Source organism: Misgurnus anguillicaudatus, unplaced genomic scaffold, assembly GCF_027580225.2.
Source record: "Misgurnus anguillicaudatus unplaced genomic scaffold, ASM2758022v2 HiC_scaffold_33, whole genome shotgun sequence".
Taxonomy (NCBI): domain Eukaryota; kingdom Metazoa; phylum Chordata; class Actinopteri; order Cypriniformes; family Cobitidae; genus Misgurnus; species Misgurnus anguillicaudatus.
The window spans coordinates 2,354,838-2,373,440 of record NW_027395283.1 but is presented as its reverse complement, the minus strand read 5'-3'; the positions used below and the strand labels follow the sequence as shown (position 1 = coordinate 2,373,440).

The window sequence follows — 18,603 nt, the reverse complement described above, 5'->3', positions numbered from 1 at the left end:
GCAGCTGTATGCACTTTTTAAAGCATAAATATTAAATCAGGGGTGTCCAGCCTTTTTTGTGTCACAATCTACTTTTAAAATGATAAAGCTGACAAGACCTACCTGCTAAAAAACATTTTTTAACAAAACACTGTTAAATTTTTTAATAACACTTTAAATGTGTGTTAGGGGGACTATCTCTACGTTAAATTTAGGGCTGTCACCATAACCGGAGATGCGGTTTTGATGAAATAAACTGACAACATTATCAGAAGCATCTCTCTCTCGTTCGGTTGGTCGATCGATCGCGCGCACATACACCATACATGTGGATCAACTCCTGCATGTATGTGCATCCAAATTTCGGAAGTTAGATGACTTAGCAGCGGGCAGGCATAAGATTTATAAAAACACGCTTGAGAAGAAATGCGCAACAACTCAAAAAGACTTCTAAGACCATAATGCCAATTTGGTGCTTTGTTTTCCGAAGCTCGTGGAGGGGTGGAGCAGCATACACAGTTATTAACTTATATGCGATCTACCGGCATTGCATTTGCAATCGACTGGTTGTATTGCACACCCCTGCATTAAATGAACATTAACATGGATCCCTGAGATGTATGAACCTGTTTTAATGAACAGTAGCTTAAATAAGGACATCAAATGCACACATAAACAACGCATTAAAACACAGTGCACCTGTTACTGCATCCGCCACGCCTTCTCGCGCAAAAACTAATGTTGCATGCGCGCGCCTGCGTCAAGCTGATTCTGTCTGGACAGGATTTACCGCAAGTTATCAAAATCACGGTAATCAAACACGGTTGTAATGATAATTACATTTTAAACGATAATACTAACCGTCAGGACATTTTATCATGGTTAATCGTGAAACCGGTAATTGTCCCATCCCTACTAGGGATGGGCATGAGTACTCGATTACTCGAGTACTCGAAAGTGGCATCGATGATCGATCACGAAAACGATGATCATGTGGGTTTATTTATTAATTAATTTATTTATTTGTGGTTATGGCGGCATTTGGATGTCTGGTTAGCAGCATTACAAGCGCCTGTGGTAGTAAAAACTGGGTGCGTTTGACGTTGTGTTGAGCTTTGCATACCGGCCTATGACATCACTTACGTTAACATGCATGATTCAAAAACAAACAGATAAAGTCTCACTAGCTTACCCATGCAGCAGCAACCGCCAACCGCGCAATGCTGTGGAGCCGCATCACTGAGACACTATGGTTTAAAAGGATGTCCTGATTTTGGGATTCACTTCGATAGGATGAAAATACAGTCAGTCAGAGGCTGTTTACACTTGGCATTAACATGTGTTTTCGTCGATCGGATCGCAAGTGGACGACGTTAATGCCAGGTGTAAACGGTGTTCAAAACGTTTTGAGCTCGTCCACTTTCGACCACTTTCAACCACATCCAGAGGTGGTCGAAACCACTTTCGATCGGATCGCTTTGGAGCTGCGGAACGCACATGTGGTTGAATGCGTTCGAACAGCCACACGCGACCGCCTTCTCTCCGCCCATTTATCTAATCTGAGGTATTAAACACAAGTTTCACGTCTTTTTTGACTTCTGGCGTGAACATTCGGTGAACAGCGCTATTTTTAGCCTTTCATTGATAAAACTAAGCGGCTGATCTCCGTAGTTTCGTTTTGAAAGCGTCTGAAAGTTGCGCGATCCTATTTCATCAATTGCGCTGAAAATTCTAAGAAAGCTCTTACATACTCATGTACAAAACACTGTGGAGCATGTTTACTTGCTAAACAAGCAGTGCACTCCGACATTATATTAGTTTGTGTCCATATAAACTCATAATTACTCCCGCTCGGGTTTGAATGACAGCAGAGAGACTCGCCCACCGTCTCACAGACCACCCCCTCATAGTATTCAGCACAGAAGCGGTCGAAAGTGGACAAAAGAGACGGATTTAAATACCAGGTGTAAACGTCATGTGTCTCTCTCGTCCACTTGTGATCCGATCGATGAAAACACATCTTAATACCAAGTGTAAACAGCCCCTCAGATGCAAAACAGCGCCGTCACAAGTACCCTTGTATCATCTCATGTTTAAACATCAAATGTCAAGAGATACAAGGGAGCCATACGAGCATACATCCTGACTGACAACAGGTGAGCGCACGACGCTAATAGCTAAAATGATAGCAAAAGCTGCTTAATGTTATCAAGCTTGTGCTTTGGCTGGACGTATTTTAAAACGCGCTGTTATGGTGCACATCCACAACAGGAGTTAAACTTTCTGTCTAATACATAACTTTAACTTGTTTATATATTTAAAGAAGAACATTTTCTGGAAAGCATTAAACTTTGTGAAGATCATAAAAAACGCTGGCGCTGGCTGGCAACTTTTTTTAAAAACGCTGGCGGTGAAAGAGTTTTGCATTTTGTGCAGATATATGCACGTTGTATAAAATCATCACGCAGCTTTTCCTGTTAGAGGTTTATGTTAAAAACATTTAATTAATTAATAATCTAGCATGTGTTCTTTGTTCTGTCATAGTTTCTTCAAAATTAAGTTTTATTTGAGTGTTTTTAATTTCAATATTTTTAGTTTCACCATGACGTATACGCTCCGTCCCTTTAATTGGCCCGCCCCCGGTTAATTAAGTACTTGTTTTTTAGACCTATGGATTAATCTAAATAAATAAAGAAAATGACATAAATGCACATCCCTAGTCATTGCACATCAAATAAATCAACACGAAAAAAACTTTTTGTTAATATTGTGGCATATGGCTGGGCTATAACTGTCTGATTAAAGTTGCAATATAATATATATTTATTATAACTTATATATAATATAAGTTCCCTCTTAATCTCCTAGGTCTCTTGATCTCAACATCTGTTCCTACCCCCCCCTCCAAAAAAACTTTCCAACAATCTCGGTTTGACATTAAAGACCCCCTTTGAAGCTGGATAGAGAGCTGAAAAGGTGTGAAATGGCCCAGCAGAGACTTAAGAAATGTCTTTGAAGAAACCAAAACGTCCTTCCCCTGTAAATACATGTATGCATGTTTGATGCATGTTGGTTCTTCTTTTTGAAACCTTTTATATAAGCCGTTTTCTCATCCAAGATTGGGTTTCCATAACTATTCTAGATCACCTATGATATATAGATGTTTTAGTTTGATTTAGGATTTGCTGCTATCTACATGAATCACAACTTAATTTAAACCATTCATATTTGGTATCAAACTGTTAATTTCTTCTTCAGTGATAAATAGTTTATTTTTTTGTTCCTTTTTTGTTTAATAATCTGAACTAGGGATGCACCGATATGTTTTTTTTTTTTTTTTTTGCTGATAACGATTTAAACAGACAACAATTGGCCGATACCGATATTAAACACATATACAATACTATACAGTTGGCCTATTAGTTTATTTTTGCATCAAATTATTTTTTACTAAACAGGGATTGGATCAATTTTACATTCATCTGGCCAACACTAGTCCCTTTCACCCATACAGTCTTTACTGGTAATTTACTGGTAAATTGCAGTTAACATGTCATGTGTGAACCTTTCCGGTAAATCAGTGCTGCCAATTTATCAGTAAGAGAGGTTGTAAGATTACCAGTAATTTACCGGTAAGCTCTATGTGTGAATGAAAATATAGGATTACCGGCATTTAGAGCGGACTATGTCAAACCGCGCTGACAGCTTCGGGCCAATCATTACGTTTTAATACAGGTGAAGCGATAACCCCCGCATTGTAACGGACGTTTCTACACACATGCTGCTTAAAAGTCGAGCACACCTGAAGTTAACATCCACATTTCTTCACCAAAGTTGTTTAAAACAGCTTACCATTTATTTGTCGAATTGTCGACGTCCTTAGTACATTCTCTGTGAAGCCTAATGTGCAAACTCAAGTTCCGTTTGGCTTACAAATACAACACTGAGCTCGCCGGCTGCGCGGAACAGGTAACTTCCGCTTTCTCTCCGAGTTTACTGGTATTTTGATACTGATGTGTGAATGATGTCTTACTGGTAAAAAGACGGAATGGCACTGCATTTGTGAACAGCACATTTTTGTATTTACTGGTAAATTCATTCTGGTAAATTCATGGTAATTTACTAGAATTACTGTGTGAAAGAGGCTATAATAAAAGAGGCACAAAGTAAGATCAAATGTTGCTCAGATTTTGAAAAAAGGACATTTTCCCAAAATACTCCTACTATATCCCAAGGGTGTAACTTTAGATGAGAAGTGGGGAAGACACAAAATGGGGGGGGGGGTGTTTTTCGACTTGAATCCCATTCCCTGCATTTAGATTTGTTCAGGGACTATGGTGATACAAAATACAGTGCATTCCCACATACCGGAAAGATCCCTGAAAGACATGTGACGTGTTTAAAGTCCTGCAGTCCGCAGTGTCTTAAGTTTGCTTATTAAACATTATTTCTCTCTCCAGAAACCACTCGCCAGTGTTTTGTTTATGATAAGACTATAAAGGAACATGACTCGCCGTTCTATGCTGGTGAATGATCTCACTTCTGCATGGATAGTGACGAGCTACCTGATATCTGCTTCAGTCCAGCTGGCTGTCATTTCTTGTCGTGAATGTTGATCTGCATGTAAATCCCTTCTTTTAAAGAGCTGAACCATAAATTCATTGTTGTGAAGACAAATGCGTCCTCACTACGACACGCCCATTATGGCACTGGTTCTCCGTCTTGTTCACACTGAGGGCTTTCCGGTATTTTACAGGAATGTTACTAGGTCCTCTTTTCAGGAGCGATCCCAGAACATTTACCGGACGTGTTAGCTTTCACGCAGAGGCTTGACTGCCAATTTTACGAGTATTTTCTGGGACCAGAGTGTTGAGTTAATGAGGTTATACTGTAGTAGAGCTGAACGATGTGAGGAAAAGTTGCGATGTGCAATGACATTGTTTAATGTTGCGATGACGATGTGAGTTGCGATAAATATTTTATATTTTTTCATGTTTTAGGGGCCATTCACATAAAAACATTCACGCCTAAAAACAATTGGAAAACACTAGACACGTAGGTTATTGTCACATGACCTGCACGCTGCGCTTGTGTCATTCTGAAAAGTTTAAATGTTTTTGAAATACCTGGAAAAAACCGAGCGCGTCGCACCGCGTGCGAGTCGCAACCGCTGCGCTTCCAGAGCGCACATACATTTTAAATAATAAACTTGAGCACGCAATAGATGCAATATGAGAATCACCGCTTCCACAGTACCTGTGTTTGCAGCGTCATCTCTCCTAAATCCAAAATAATTCCATGATATAGCTGAAGTGCTGTTCATTTTCACCACAAGGTCTTCGTCTGACAACACATTTTCCTCACTCTTCTCTCCTTCCTCTGCCATCGTTTATGCCAGTGTTCTTCACTCCCAATCCTGGAGAGCCGGTGTCCTGCAGAGTTTAGCTCCAACCTTAATCAAACACACCTACCTGTGATCTTCTAGTGATCATGAAGACATTGATTAGCTTGCTCAGGTGTGTTTGATTAAGGTTGGAGCTAAACTCTGCAGGACACCGGCTCTCCAGGGCTGGGAGTGAAGAACACTGGTTTATGCTAACAGACACAGCGTCGCATCTGACACCTCACAAATCAATCTGAGCGTAGCTGACTGCGTAGCTGACTTGGGGGTTCCCCTGATTGGCCTAATAGCATGAACGCGCAAACCATCTCTGCGTCCGAAACCGCCTACTTCCATACTATATAGTAGGCAAAGTAGTGCTTTTTGCATACTAGTATGGTAGTAGGCGATTTTGGACGCAGCACGTCTTCAGGACTAAACGTGATAGGTCAAACGTTTATTACATGTGCTTACTGTTTTCCCTTCATTCATCGCGTCAAGGCTGTCTGTTGCGATGTGTTCATCGTGTGAGTTCATATCGCGATGACGATGAAAATTCGATGTATCGTTCAGCCCTATACTGTAGGCTATACTTGAGCTGTTACACACCAACAAAATTGTAACATTTAAAAATAGCAATATTTTTCTAGAAATACCATCTTCCATCTTTACCATCTGCCTTAAAGACGGAGTCCACGATGTTTGAAAAACGCTTTGGAAAAGGAGACGGGCCGACTACCAAAACACACTTATAGCCAATCAGCAGTAAGGAGCGTGTCTACTAACCGACATCCTTGCCGGTTGCGTATGTGTGAGGCGGGTCTATCAACAGAAGGTCCAGATTCTATTGGGGTAGTAGGGGCGTGTTTGTTTAGGTGATTTCAAATATCAACATTGGCTTTCAAACATCGTGGACTCCGCCTTTAAATAAGCTCGTATAGCTTTTATTATTATTATTTATAAGGTGAATAACAGGTTTTACACACCAGTAGCTTCAGTAAAGCAAAAATAACGAAAGATCATGGAAACAGTGAACTTGAGAAAACAGCTAAACTCTTAAATGATTCTTTAAACTGTTTTTATCAACGGGATTCTAAAATGAAGAGGACAACTATAGCAGATTACAGCATAAATTTCCATTGATTTCTAAGCTGTTGCAGGGTGAAAAGCTTTAAAATAGATACACTTACTGGACTAGTTTAATTTCTTACACCCTGAAGCTATTTTGGGGATTTTCGCCTGGATTGTCCACTCTGGTGGTCACCAGCATACCAGCAGCTAAACACAACATATGCTGGTCTTTCTGGTATGACTGGTCTTTCAGCATGGGATGCTGGTGATAATGCTGGTTTGTTGCTGGTGCTAATGCTGGTTTGGTGCTGGTTTAGCTGGTGCGAATGCTGGTTTAGCTGGTGTTCACTAGCCAACCAGCACACAACACAAAGCTCGTTTTGCTGGTATGCTGTTTTTTCAGCAGGGTTAAAAAAAGATGAATAAATACTGTAACAAATGTATTGCTCATGGTTTGTTCATGTTAGTTAAAGCAACACTATGTAGTTTCCATGTAAAATTGACTTACAGCTCCCCCATGTGGTTGAAAAGCGCAACAGTGCCTGGTATCAGGAAAGGGGTATAAACGGAGGTTGGAGCCAGCTGCAAATGGGTGGGTTAGCAGCAAGTGGGTGGAGCTTTAGCCGCAAGTGGGCTGTACAAACTTCCAGAGGATTCACCACCGTCCCATTTGAATCGTAAACTCCTCCTACTTGCACATTTCTGAAATCCCTCCTACTTGCGGCATAAGCTTCTCCCACTTGCGGCATAAGGTCCTCCCACCTGCAGTCTCCGGGCTGCAGCGATATATACTTGGGTATCAGACACTCTTCTGCAGGCAGGGCGAGGGGCGGGGCTGTGTGCTCTACCCTCCACCACCACTTTCAGAGTGTGCTTGCTAGGAAGCTGCTCAGGTTGCAGCAACAGTACAATTTGTCCAGTTAAAAGTTGTTATATCACTGAAATAATTTTAGAGACATTATTTAAAGGTAAAAAAACTACATAGTGTTGCTTTAATACATTAACTAATATTAACTAATGAACCTTATTGTAAAGTGTTACCACAATATCAAAAGCTTCTCCCTTAGGCTACATAATATTCTCTTCATAAGACATGTCAAATTGATCAGAAATCTTTAAAATATATTTTTGTCCACACATATTTAAGTGAACGTTACTAAATCAAGAAAGAGATAAAAAATTTGGCTAAAATAATGTAGTCTCGGAGGTAAAGATAGCCAAATAAAACATTTCATTAACTTACCACGAATCTTACCACAGCAGTTTATCCGCCTAACATTAAGCTATCTCTGTTTTAACATCAATCACAAGCTTCTTTTAACATCATATTCTCTTCATATAGACGTTAAAAACGTTTTGTTTCTCATATTTAAGTTACTAAATGACGAAAGAGAGAAAAGAAATCGGTAAAATAATGTTTTTTCTGAGGTGAAAATTAGGCGAGTTCGCAAGCACGTACTGCAGCAGTGGAGCGCGCACAACTTGCGCGCTAATAAAGAATACAATAGATTTATTGATGTTTTCATTTAATTTCCTTAACAATTCAGCAGTAGTGAACCCATACGGAGCAGTAGGCATTTACTGCGCTGCCCTGTGAGCTTTACCAAGGCTGAATCCCAAACCGCCTACTTCCATACTATATAGTAGGGATGCTCCGATCGATCGGCCGCAGATCGGTATCGGCCGATAACGGCATTAGATGACTCGATCGGTCCTCGTTAAATTTGCCGATCTCATGAACCGATCTTTCTGTTTACTTTTGTCTGTCATGATATGGCTCCTCAATGCGGCTGCAGTTAGAGACCATTTTTACGCAGTGAGAGCATTTTTATAACCCGTGGCTGATGAGCGACGTGTAGATTTGCATTTCTCTCTTTGCCTTTACAGAGATATATGTATTTTCTATGAGGACGCGGTCCGGTCCTAACATCGCGACCCGTCTTCACATCCCCATCAAACAGCATATATAACACATATCTATCGCGGACAATTGCATCCTCATGTCAAAAGTTATTATTTGCATGCGTTTTAAAGTTTTGAGCGTTTAAACTTTAATTTTCCTCACAGCTGCTTGTCTGCATACACCCGCCGCGCGCACACACAGCAGCCTGTCATCAGTGCACATGAACAGAGTGATCTCTGTCAAGTCTTAAAGCTACAGTAACCTAATTCATCTCTCAATAAAATCACTCTCTGCTCTTCACTAAAGAACTGTTGTACTTCATACGAATGTGTGTATATTTAATTCATACAGTAAATTCATACTGTTAACTGTTTTATTTTCATTAGTTTTTACAGACATAAGCCTTTTTAAAGGCATATTAAATTTCTCTTTGCAGAAGAAATATTTGTTGTGCTAATTTATTTGATTCTTTATTAAAACAATACCTAATTACTGCAAGTAATATAACAAAGGCAACATCTGTGGTTTTACTTTATCTAGAAAAAATGTTAAAAATTACAGTCATCAAAGAGCTTGCATATCAGCTTGAAAAATCGGTACCGGCATTGGTATCGGCCGATCACGAAGACAACAAATCGGTGATCGGTATCGGCCTGCAAAAATCCTGATCGGAGCATCCCTACTATATAGTATGTAAAAGTGCTACTATGCCTTAATAAAGGCCATCGATTAGGTTATTTTACATATGGTAGGGGTGTAGCGGTACGTGTATTCGTATCGGACCGTTTCGGTTCAGGGCTTTCGGCACGGTGCACATGTGCACCGAAAGGCGAAATGCAATCTTTTATGTGCGTCTGTGCGGAACATAATACGTGGGTTTCCACACGAGCATATTAAGTGGCGAAAGTCTCCATGTTCAGCGCAAGTCTTCTGTCAAACATATAACATAATTCGGCCCGCAGAAAGATTTTTATTTACTTAGTTGTATATTCGTTTGATTATTGAGGTAAACGCTTACGTGTCGTTTCTAAAAGCGCATGTTAAAGCTATGGTCTACGATTTCAAAGATTGTTCATTATTAATAACCTCGTTTAGATGCTGGTTATGGTTCTACAGTAACATCCTAACAATATGAAGAGAAAAAAGAATTTAAAAAATCCATTCAGTCTATTGGGTGTATGGTAGCAGATAAGTTGACCAATGTAAACTGTCCGGCCGGATAGCTTACATTGGTTAACTGCTCTCATCCAATCCCTGCTACATTTGAAAATCCACCTCGTGCTCGCGTCTCCACCCCATCGCACACCACCCCGCCCCTCTCCTGCCTGCGACATGAAATTTGTGTCAGTGTATGGTAGCTAGCGAAGCAGCAACATCTCACTAATGGAAAAAAAACTAAATGACAGCAGCAAGCAGCCCCTGCTTGTCCCTACAGTAAAGGTTGGAAGAAAAAGGAAGTCTGTTGAAGAAAGAGCAGAGGTTAAAAAATTTTGGAAAACGCCGGACTCTAAGTAGAATCAATATATGGTCCGCCATTGACCGTTGGAGGAAGCTTCGGGGAGATTTGGGGCTGAAAACCGACGCCGAAACGGCAGACTTTTGTTGAACAGGTACGCACTTATTTATACTTTTATTGTGTGAGGTGTTACATAAATATATTGAATGTTAGCCGTTTAGCATCGCGTATCACGGGTCAAAGTAATTATATTTACTAAGATTGTGTGAGGTGTTACATAAATATGATATTATCAGTCTGACAACATGCCCATGCTGCCGGTCGGCATAGGAATGTTAGCCGTTTAGCATCGCGTATCACAGGTCAAAGTAATTATATTTACAAAGATTGTGTGAGGTGTTACATAAATATGATATTATCAATCTGACTACATGCTGATGCTGTCGGTCGGCATTGGAATGTTAGCCGTTTAGCATCGCGTATCACGGGTCAAAGTAATTATATTTATAAAGTCATTTCTTGAAGCTCATGAGGGGAAACGTATGCCAAACGTTGTTGTGAAAGTAAATAACGTCAATTACAATCATAATTGTAATTGTTCATTCCTTCAAGCCTTTATGTGTTTACTGCTCGGTAAATCTCTGTTCTGATGTTTACTACCAGTGATCACAGCTTGAATGAGTGACGTTGTTCAGGTGGTTTCCCGGTGGGAGGGATCAGGTAGCACAGAGGGGCGGGATGAGTTTTTTAAAACTTACTAACCGTCTCAGGCTTTCTAGAGGGCTGTTTACACTTGGTATTAAGATGTGTTTTCATCGATCGGATCACAAGTGGACGAGAGAGACACATTACGTTTACACCTGGTATTTAAATCCGTCTCTTTTGTCCAATTTCGACCGCTTCTGTGCTGAATACTATAAGGGGGTGGTATGTGAGACGGTGGGCGAGTCTCTCTGCTGTCATTCAAACCCGAGCGGGAGTAATTATGAGTTTATATGGATGCAAACTAATATTATGTCGAAGTGCACTGCTTGTTTAGCAAGTAAACATGCTGCACAGTGTTTTGTACATGAGTATGTAAGAGCTTTCTTTGAATTTTCAGCGCAATTGATGAAATAGGATCGCGCAACTTTCACACGCTTTCAAAACGAAACTACGGAGATCAGCCGCTTAGTTTTATCAATGAAAGGCTAAAAATAGCGCTGTTCACCGAATGTTCACGCCAGAAGTCAAAAAAAGACGTAAAACTTGTGTTTAATACCTCAGATTAGATAAATGGGCGGAGAGAAGGCGGTCGCGTGTGGCTGTTCAAACGCATTCAACCACATGTGCGTTCCGCAACTCCAAAGCGATCCGATCGAAAGTGGTTTCGACTGTACTATTTGCAGAGGTGGGTAGTAACGAATTACATTTACTTCGTTACATTTACTTGAGTACATTTTTTGGGTAACTAGTACTTTTAGAGTAAATTTAAGTATGGGTACTTTTTACTCTTACTCAAGTACATTTCTAATGAAAAAACTGTACTTTTACTTCGCTACATTCGGTGGCGTTACTACGCTACTTTCAAATGGTAATAATTAATGAATATATTTTATTTTTTAACCTCTTACACTCTGAGGCTATTTTGGGGATTTTCGCCTGGATTTGGCCTACCCAATTTCAAAAGCTTCTCATACCCACAAGCAGAGGTGCACATACAAACGTTTGGTATCATTTTACAGGAAACTCTCTGAAATTACATAAAACACTGTTAAAAGTGCTCAACATGGTTGTATGTGTTGTCAGTCCTCTAATAAACACAAAAATAAATAGGCGCTTTTTGATGTTTTTTTTCTAAAGTCTGTATTTAAAAGTGTATAACTCTGGCCCTGAGTGGGAACGAAACCTGCAGACAGTTTTATTTGATTCCAGCAATTGCCAGCTTACAGAGGAAAAAGGAATTTTTTTTCTATCATAATAAATGCAAAAGTTATTTTACTCCAACTGATGGCAGGAATAATACGCTTATGGAGTACAATTTCTGCCAAAAAACATTTGAAGTGCTCCCATAACCACATACAGTGGAATAAATGCAATATCTTTATATTATTTTGCAGAAAACCCTTTGAAGTTACATAAAAAGCTGCTGTTTGTGACAAATATTGTTATTTATGTAGTTTTTCATATGATAAAACACCAAATTTTCTTTTTTTATGTTGTAAATACTGCCTCTGATAGTGTATAACTCTGGTTTTGGGTGCTCTAGCAGACTGCAGACAGTTCTGGTTGTTACCAGCAGCAGACAGTAAACACCCAAAAAAAGAATGAACTCTTTAGCATGTCGCATTCAAAAGTTATTCTCATTTTACTGAAGTGTGCGAAAATACATTTTTCATATAAATATTAATTTTTTGTTTTGCACATATGATAAATAGCAAGGTATTATTCATGCACACAACCAAAGAAAATGCTGTGAATGGACTCATTTTTTAGAGTAGGACCTAAGAGAAAAGATGGTGTATCATTTGTGGCTATCTGTGCTATCTGAGGCAGTTCACACTCAATTATCCCATATGTTTACAAAAGACGATTTTTTACATCATTATTCATTCGACGATTGTTGGATATGTGATAAAAATAGGACAAAAATAACACTGCAGCCTTATTCCTGAGAGTGAGAGCTTTCATTTGATATAAGACTTGCCCATGATTGTCATACTTGAAAAATATGAAATATGTGAATATTAAATTATATTAAAAATTATGGGGGGGGTGATAGTGTAAATTAAGTGTAACTAACTTTCTTACAGTGAAACATATCTCAAAGTGATGCATATCTGCAGAAAGTAGAGAGTCTAAGCTTTCAAACAGTATCTCATATGTGGTACTGGGTCCATGACAGACCATTAAAAATTAAAGGAATATTTTATATTAAGTCAAAATAAGATAATTCTGGACCCGGTACAGGGTCCACAGAGTCAAACAAGTTAAGTTTATATGGCTTGTTCGAAAGTCTCGCGAGACGTTAGAGAGGCTGCGTGCGTTGCGAGGGGTGGCTACGTATCACCCTTTAGCCCGCGTAGATGAAAGGAGATGACTGAAGCGGAGGATGACCTATGCAAGCTATCGGAGGCAGATCACGCTTGTCACGCTCAAGTTTGGTCTATGTTTACACTACAAAAGGTCAAAAAGAATAGTTTCATAATGCGATGTATGCTTTGTGCACCAAAACGAACTGACATCTCAGCATACAGGAATTCAAGCTCCAACCTGAAACAACACGGCGGTAGGTGTCACTTTGTGCAGTGCCTTATTATAATATTATTTCACGCACTGTTTTTGTCATATGCGCTCTTGTGCAAGCAATGAAAATTACTCTAACCTTACAAACAACACACGTTCACATCTGCACATTTCCATATCATTTCCTCATAAAACTAAAATTGAACAGCATAATGTTAAGTCTTGCATTAAAAATACGGGAGAACCGGGGCAAAAGTAACGCTGGACGAAAGTAACAAAGCAATTTTCTCAGAGGACTGATAACATTTGCATCCCAAACTATGACAGCATCTTTGCAACCCTTGACAGAGCTGACAAATATCGCGTTATTTACTCACCATTTTCCGGGTGTAGATCCAGAAAGGTGTTTTCAACCATAAGTAAATTCCAAAAGCGGTCATTGTTTTCTTATAACGCGTTGTGTTTCTCGTTTCATCAATCTTCAGGTTATTTAGTGCTCTAACACATCCTGAAGTTTGACTTCTCAAGAGTTTTTCAAAATAAATGTAAATCGGGTTTAAATGTGAGGAGATCCTGTCGGGACGAAAGTAACACTTACTTTTGTACCATTTATATTATTCTAATTTTATTTAATTTAATTTTCATAGTGTTCAAACTGTTGAATTTAAGTTTGTACTGTTGTTTGCATTTGAAACATTTCATAAAACTGAAATTTAAAATGAAAATATAATTTCATTATTTTTTACAAAGATAAATTACAAAATATGTTTGCAGTTACATATTAAAGAGGTCATAGTCATGTATAGTTAATAAAAACAAGTGTAACACGAAAATCTACATTGTTTTATTGTGTTAAAAAAAAACAATTCACCACTTCTATTCAAAGTGAAATTATACTAGTCATTTTACATTTGTTTAAAATTCCACCTGGTATTGATAGTTACTGACCACAGCAAAATATATCTCTGTCTGAAACATTATCTTTAAAAATTTAAAAAACTTAAAAAAAAAAAATTCTGAAAAATGGTACTTTTCGCCTGTTCTCCCCTACACATAACCGGACACCTTACTTAAATGTAGAAAATACATACGAAAAAAAATGGATTATATTTTATTTAATTCCTTCCTAAAGAATCTATATACTTATAAAAATAAAAGAATAAAGTATGTTTTTAAAGAAACATGTTTTATATATTATAATAAATGTAGAGTTGATTTGCAAAAACAGATGAGTTCCATTTGAAATTCTAAAATAAGCATTTTATCAAGCTCCTTATGTTCATTAATTGCACATTAATGGCAATGAAAATAACCTATTCATATAAAAACATGATAACAAACAGACACACACATTCTTTTTTGCTTACTGTAAGCTTGTTTAAAGGCAGATGCAGCCAAATTTTGTTGTGAACGTGAAAATAAAGACACAGTTAACTGTCAGAAAACAGTCAGTGTGTGTTTAAGATTTTTTTTAATGACACGTTATGTGATGTTGGAGGACTGAGATAGACTGCTTTACTTTAACCTAGGTTAATATAAGTAGTATATAAGCAGAACAATGAGACTTTTAAGGAGAGGTTTGTGAAAGCCCTCCAAGTAGTCTGAAATTCAGGGATTTTACGCTTCTTTTCAATCAGATTGGAAGTAACGAGTAACTAACTACTTGAGTAGTTTTTTCATCTAATACTTTTTTACTCTTACTCAAGTAAATAATTAGATTGTTACTTTTACTTTTACTTGAGTACATTTTTGTATAAGTACTTGTACTTTTACTTGAGTACAGATTTTGGGTACTCTACCCACCTCTGACTATTTGTATTTCACTCTTGTGTACTCAATGTATGCGAATAAACACAACTCCAGCATAACGTGCAGTGCGTGTCGACCATCAGCTCGACATCCATCTTTTTTATTATCCTATTACCTCACTTCCGGTTCCCCTAACATTTGGGTAATCCGGTTCAATATACAACAATAGTAACAAAACATTACATCGACCACCTCTGGATGTGGTTGAAAGTGGTCGAAAGTGGACGAGCTCAAAACGTTTTGAACACCGTTTACACCTGGCATTAACGTCGTCCACTTGTGATCCGATCGACGAAAACACATGTTAATGCCAAGTGTAAACAGCCTAGATCGATTTTCAACATCGTAGACTACAGCTTTAAACGCGTGTCAACACGCTGTTTTGTTCTTTCAAAAGTGCGTGAGAGGATGCATGTCTTTCGTTGCTACGCAATCATGGACGCGCTTTCTGTGACAGCGAGAATAAGGAACGCGTTATCAGATTTTTCATCTGCACCTTACGTCAATCATATCATTGTCACAATGCGATCAGCTGGTCGGGACAGAGAAGAGCTGTAACCCGGGCTGACTCAGCTGTTACTCAGCTGCGGAGGGGTTCGTTAGTAAAGTCCCAGCTTACATTGACAACACAAGCAAAGATTAGAAGAAACGTGCAAAAGATCAAAGATGGCTATGTATAATGCAACTCACTAATCTGAAAAGAGTGTATAATAAGTATATCATCATGTTGCTTGCTATGCAGTTAGACATAGAGCAGTAATATTATTTTTATACAGAGATGGTACATAGCCAATTCAATACTGTGAGTAAAACAATCCAAAATAAATCAAAACAGAAATTTTTTGGTGGCAAAAATGTTGGCTAATAGTTCATAAATGTATTCAGGAATTGAATTCGTTAGTTTAGTGCAAGGCTTAAGTAGAAAAAGTTTAAGAGAAGGTTAAAGGCGGAGTCCACGATGTTTGAAAAACGCGTTGGAAAAGGAGACGGGCCGACTACCAAAACACACTTATAGCCAATCAAATCAAATCAAATGCCAGGTTGCGTATGTGTGGGGCGGGTCTATCAACAGAAGGTCCAGATTCTATTGGGGTAGGGGCGTGTTTGTTTAGGTGATTTCAAATATCAACATTGGCTTTCAAACATCATGGACTCCGCCTTTAAGAAAAGAGTTACCTACTGAAATAAAATAATGTAAAAAAGAACTTTGCAGTAGTATTTTATTTATTATTTTTTCATTTTATATATTATATTTTAATAAAAAGTGTTTAAAAAGTGTAAGCAAATTGTAAAAAAGTTTATAGTAAACAACCTGCAGTTTAATGTTTGCATTTTTCCCTTACTGTACCGAAAATGAACCGAACATTGGCCTCAAAACCGGGGTACGCACCGAACCATGATTTTTGCGTACCGTTACACCCCTAATATATGGCTAAAAAAATATATATCTTAAAAACCTACAGGGAACATTCTCCGTTTGCTGGGCTTAGTTTTCATCAAAAATACCCAAAAATGTGTTCTGAAGACAATCGGAGCACTTGGGTTTAGTACGCCACGGATTAGTGATTTATAATAAAATTATGATTTTGGGGTGAACTAACCGTTTAAGTCTGCCTCTTGCTCAATAAGTATTAAAGATAATAAACTCCTTTAAAACAAAGGTACTCACATGACAGTTAAAAAAAGTAAAAAAAAAAGTACAACAATGATCGAGAAGACATACCTGTAATGAAATCATCATCTTCCTCGGTGCGATCTTCCTCTTCTGTGGGTTCAGTTTTGATTTCTGTGGGTTCAGTTTCGATTTCTGTGAGTTCAGTTTCGATTTCTGTGGGTTCAGTTTTGATTTCTGTGGGTTCAGTTTTGATTTCTGTGGGTTCAGTTTTGATTTCTGTGGGTTCAGTTTTGATTTCTGTGGGTTCAGTTTTAATCTTCATCATGAGGTTCGTGCAGTCGATGAGTTTAACTGAACACGTCTTCAGTTTGGTCTGCAGGATCTGCTGCTGTTCTCCAGCGTTACAGACAGAATCCAGAGACTCTGTGGAGGTTTGATCCTCCTGTAAGCTCTGTTTACTGTCACACACTGTAGTGTCCTGCATCGTCTCAACGCTAAAATACACAGAGCCAATACTTAGTTAACACTTAATGAAACACGCAAGAGAGAAAACACTCAGAATACACAAACACATCACACGCGCGCTCTTTCTTTCTTTCTTTAGTGAGTTTATTTGCGGACTAAAGAGCTGCAGCGCCTCCTGCTGTACTGGAGAGAGAAGACGATCACTGCTTTACAATGGATTTAGCTGAACAAGTGAGGAGGTATGACTTTGGATGGCGGGATCGTGAGCAGTCTAAAGTTCCTAAATTCATAATCAGGTTTACTTATCCTGCATTATGAAAAATAAACATACAGATAAGCTATAAATACTATAAATACATGGCTATATACAAATAGCAAAACTGTTTCTGTTCTATCATCCCTGGTAGGTTGTTATTTTCTATTTTTATCATATAACTTCTGTTTTAAGATTCTGAATTCTACAGGTTCCCTTTCTCCCGTAATTTAAAAAATGCTCTCTTTAATATGCACATGAAAAGTGCAGTTGAAGTTTAAAGCCTTTATTTTCATCTGTATAACTGGACAATGACTTTCTTCCTTTTTTATTACCACATTACATTCAACTGTGATTGTCATTAAATACTAATAATAAAGTAAAAGAAACCTGTTATACAATATATGGTGTCTGTGCAGTGAAAGTGTGACAAACAGGAGACGTAATCATTGTAAAAATGAACAAAGAATTTACTGAATAATCTGAACAGTTCCTTTCTTAAATCAACAATTAATGACATTGTGGTCCAATGACAATAAAACTTTGAAACCAATTTGTAAAATCACATAGCACACAATATATAAAATAAACAAGTTTGACACAGATTAAAATAGCTTATAAAAGATAAAAAAGATAAATGTGTAAATAAAATATGAAAAACAACATTAATTAACACTATTGTATATAGTTATGAATAGTATGTTTGCTCCCAGACACATACACTCTTTACCAGCTTGGCACTTTACCTCCAAAATACAGAAATGTTAGATCAATCTGAAAACATGACCAGCACAGTTTTATTTCATTTGTGTGTTTGTATTTATCTGCGATATTGCTCATTATTTGTTCTTAATTTACTATTAAAGGGTTACTAAACCCCTGGGGCCGGTTGCAACAGCTGGGCGTAAACCCGGTCGTAAGACTACTCTGGACATAAAATGTGTTTTATGTTAGCCGTAGAATAAACACCTGTTGCACCATCTAGCTGTAGCGCACGTCTGAGAATCTAACTTACGTCTAGTCAAGGGTAGGCGTAAGTATAAAGTATTGACTGTGTTTCTATGGCAAAAATAGAAATAATGAAATGTGACGAGACTTTAATGCACAGGACACGATGGCCCTCATTTATCAAAAGTGCGTACACCAAATTTCCAGCGTACACCTTGCATACACCCAAAACCACGGTGAATTTGAGATTTATCAATATGGACGTTGGCGTACGGCACGCTCAAATCCTACGCCAGCTCAGGAGGTGGTGTACGCACATTTTGAGTTGGTGCAGAAATGCGCAAACACTTCCTAACACCACAAAACGCACTGACAAACTAAAATATATGATATATTATGACCCACTGTAAAAAAAACATATAATTATAAACTTCAGTGTTTATTTGTATGCAACAATGTTCAATGTTTAATTTGTGATACTTTACCAAAGCATTTGATT

General features: G+C 38.2%; 1 protein-coding gene across 1 annotated transcript in view; it reads right to left on the bottom strand.

Annotated features, from left to right (window-relative positions):
- The window catches only part of LOC129437126 (uncharacterized), a 48,902-nt gene extending 31,733 nt beyond the window's left edge, over window positions 1–17,169 (bottom strand). Inside the window, exon 1 of the mRNA XM_073865725.1 lies at window positions 16,547–17,169. Coding sequence (XP_073721826.1) covers window positions 16,547–16,922 — 376 coding nt within the window. The 5' untranslated portion in view covers window positions 16,923–17,169. The remainder of the gene's footprint in view (window positions 1–16,546) is intronic.
- Window positions 17,170–18,603: the final 1,434 nt, after the last annotated feature.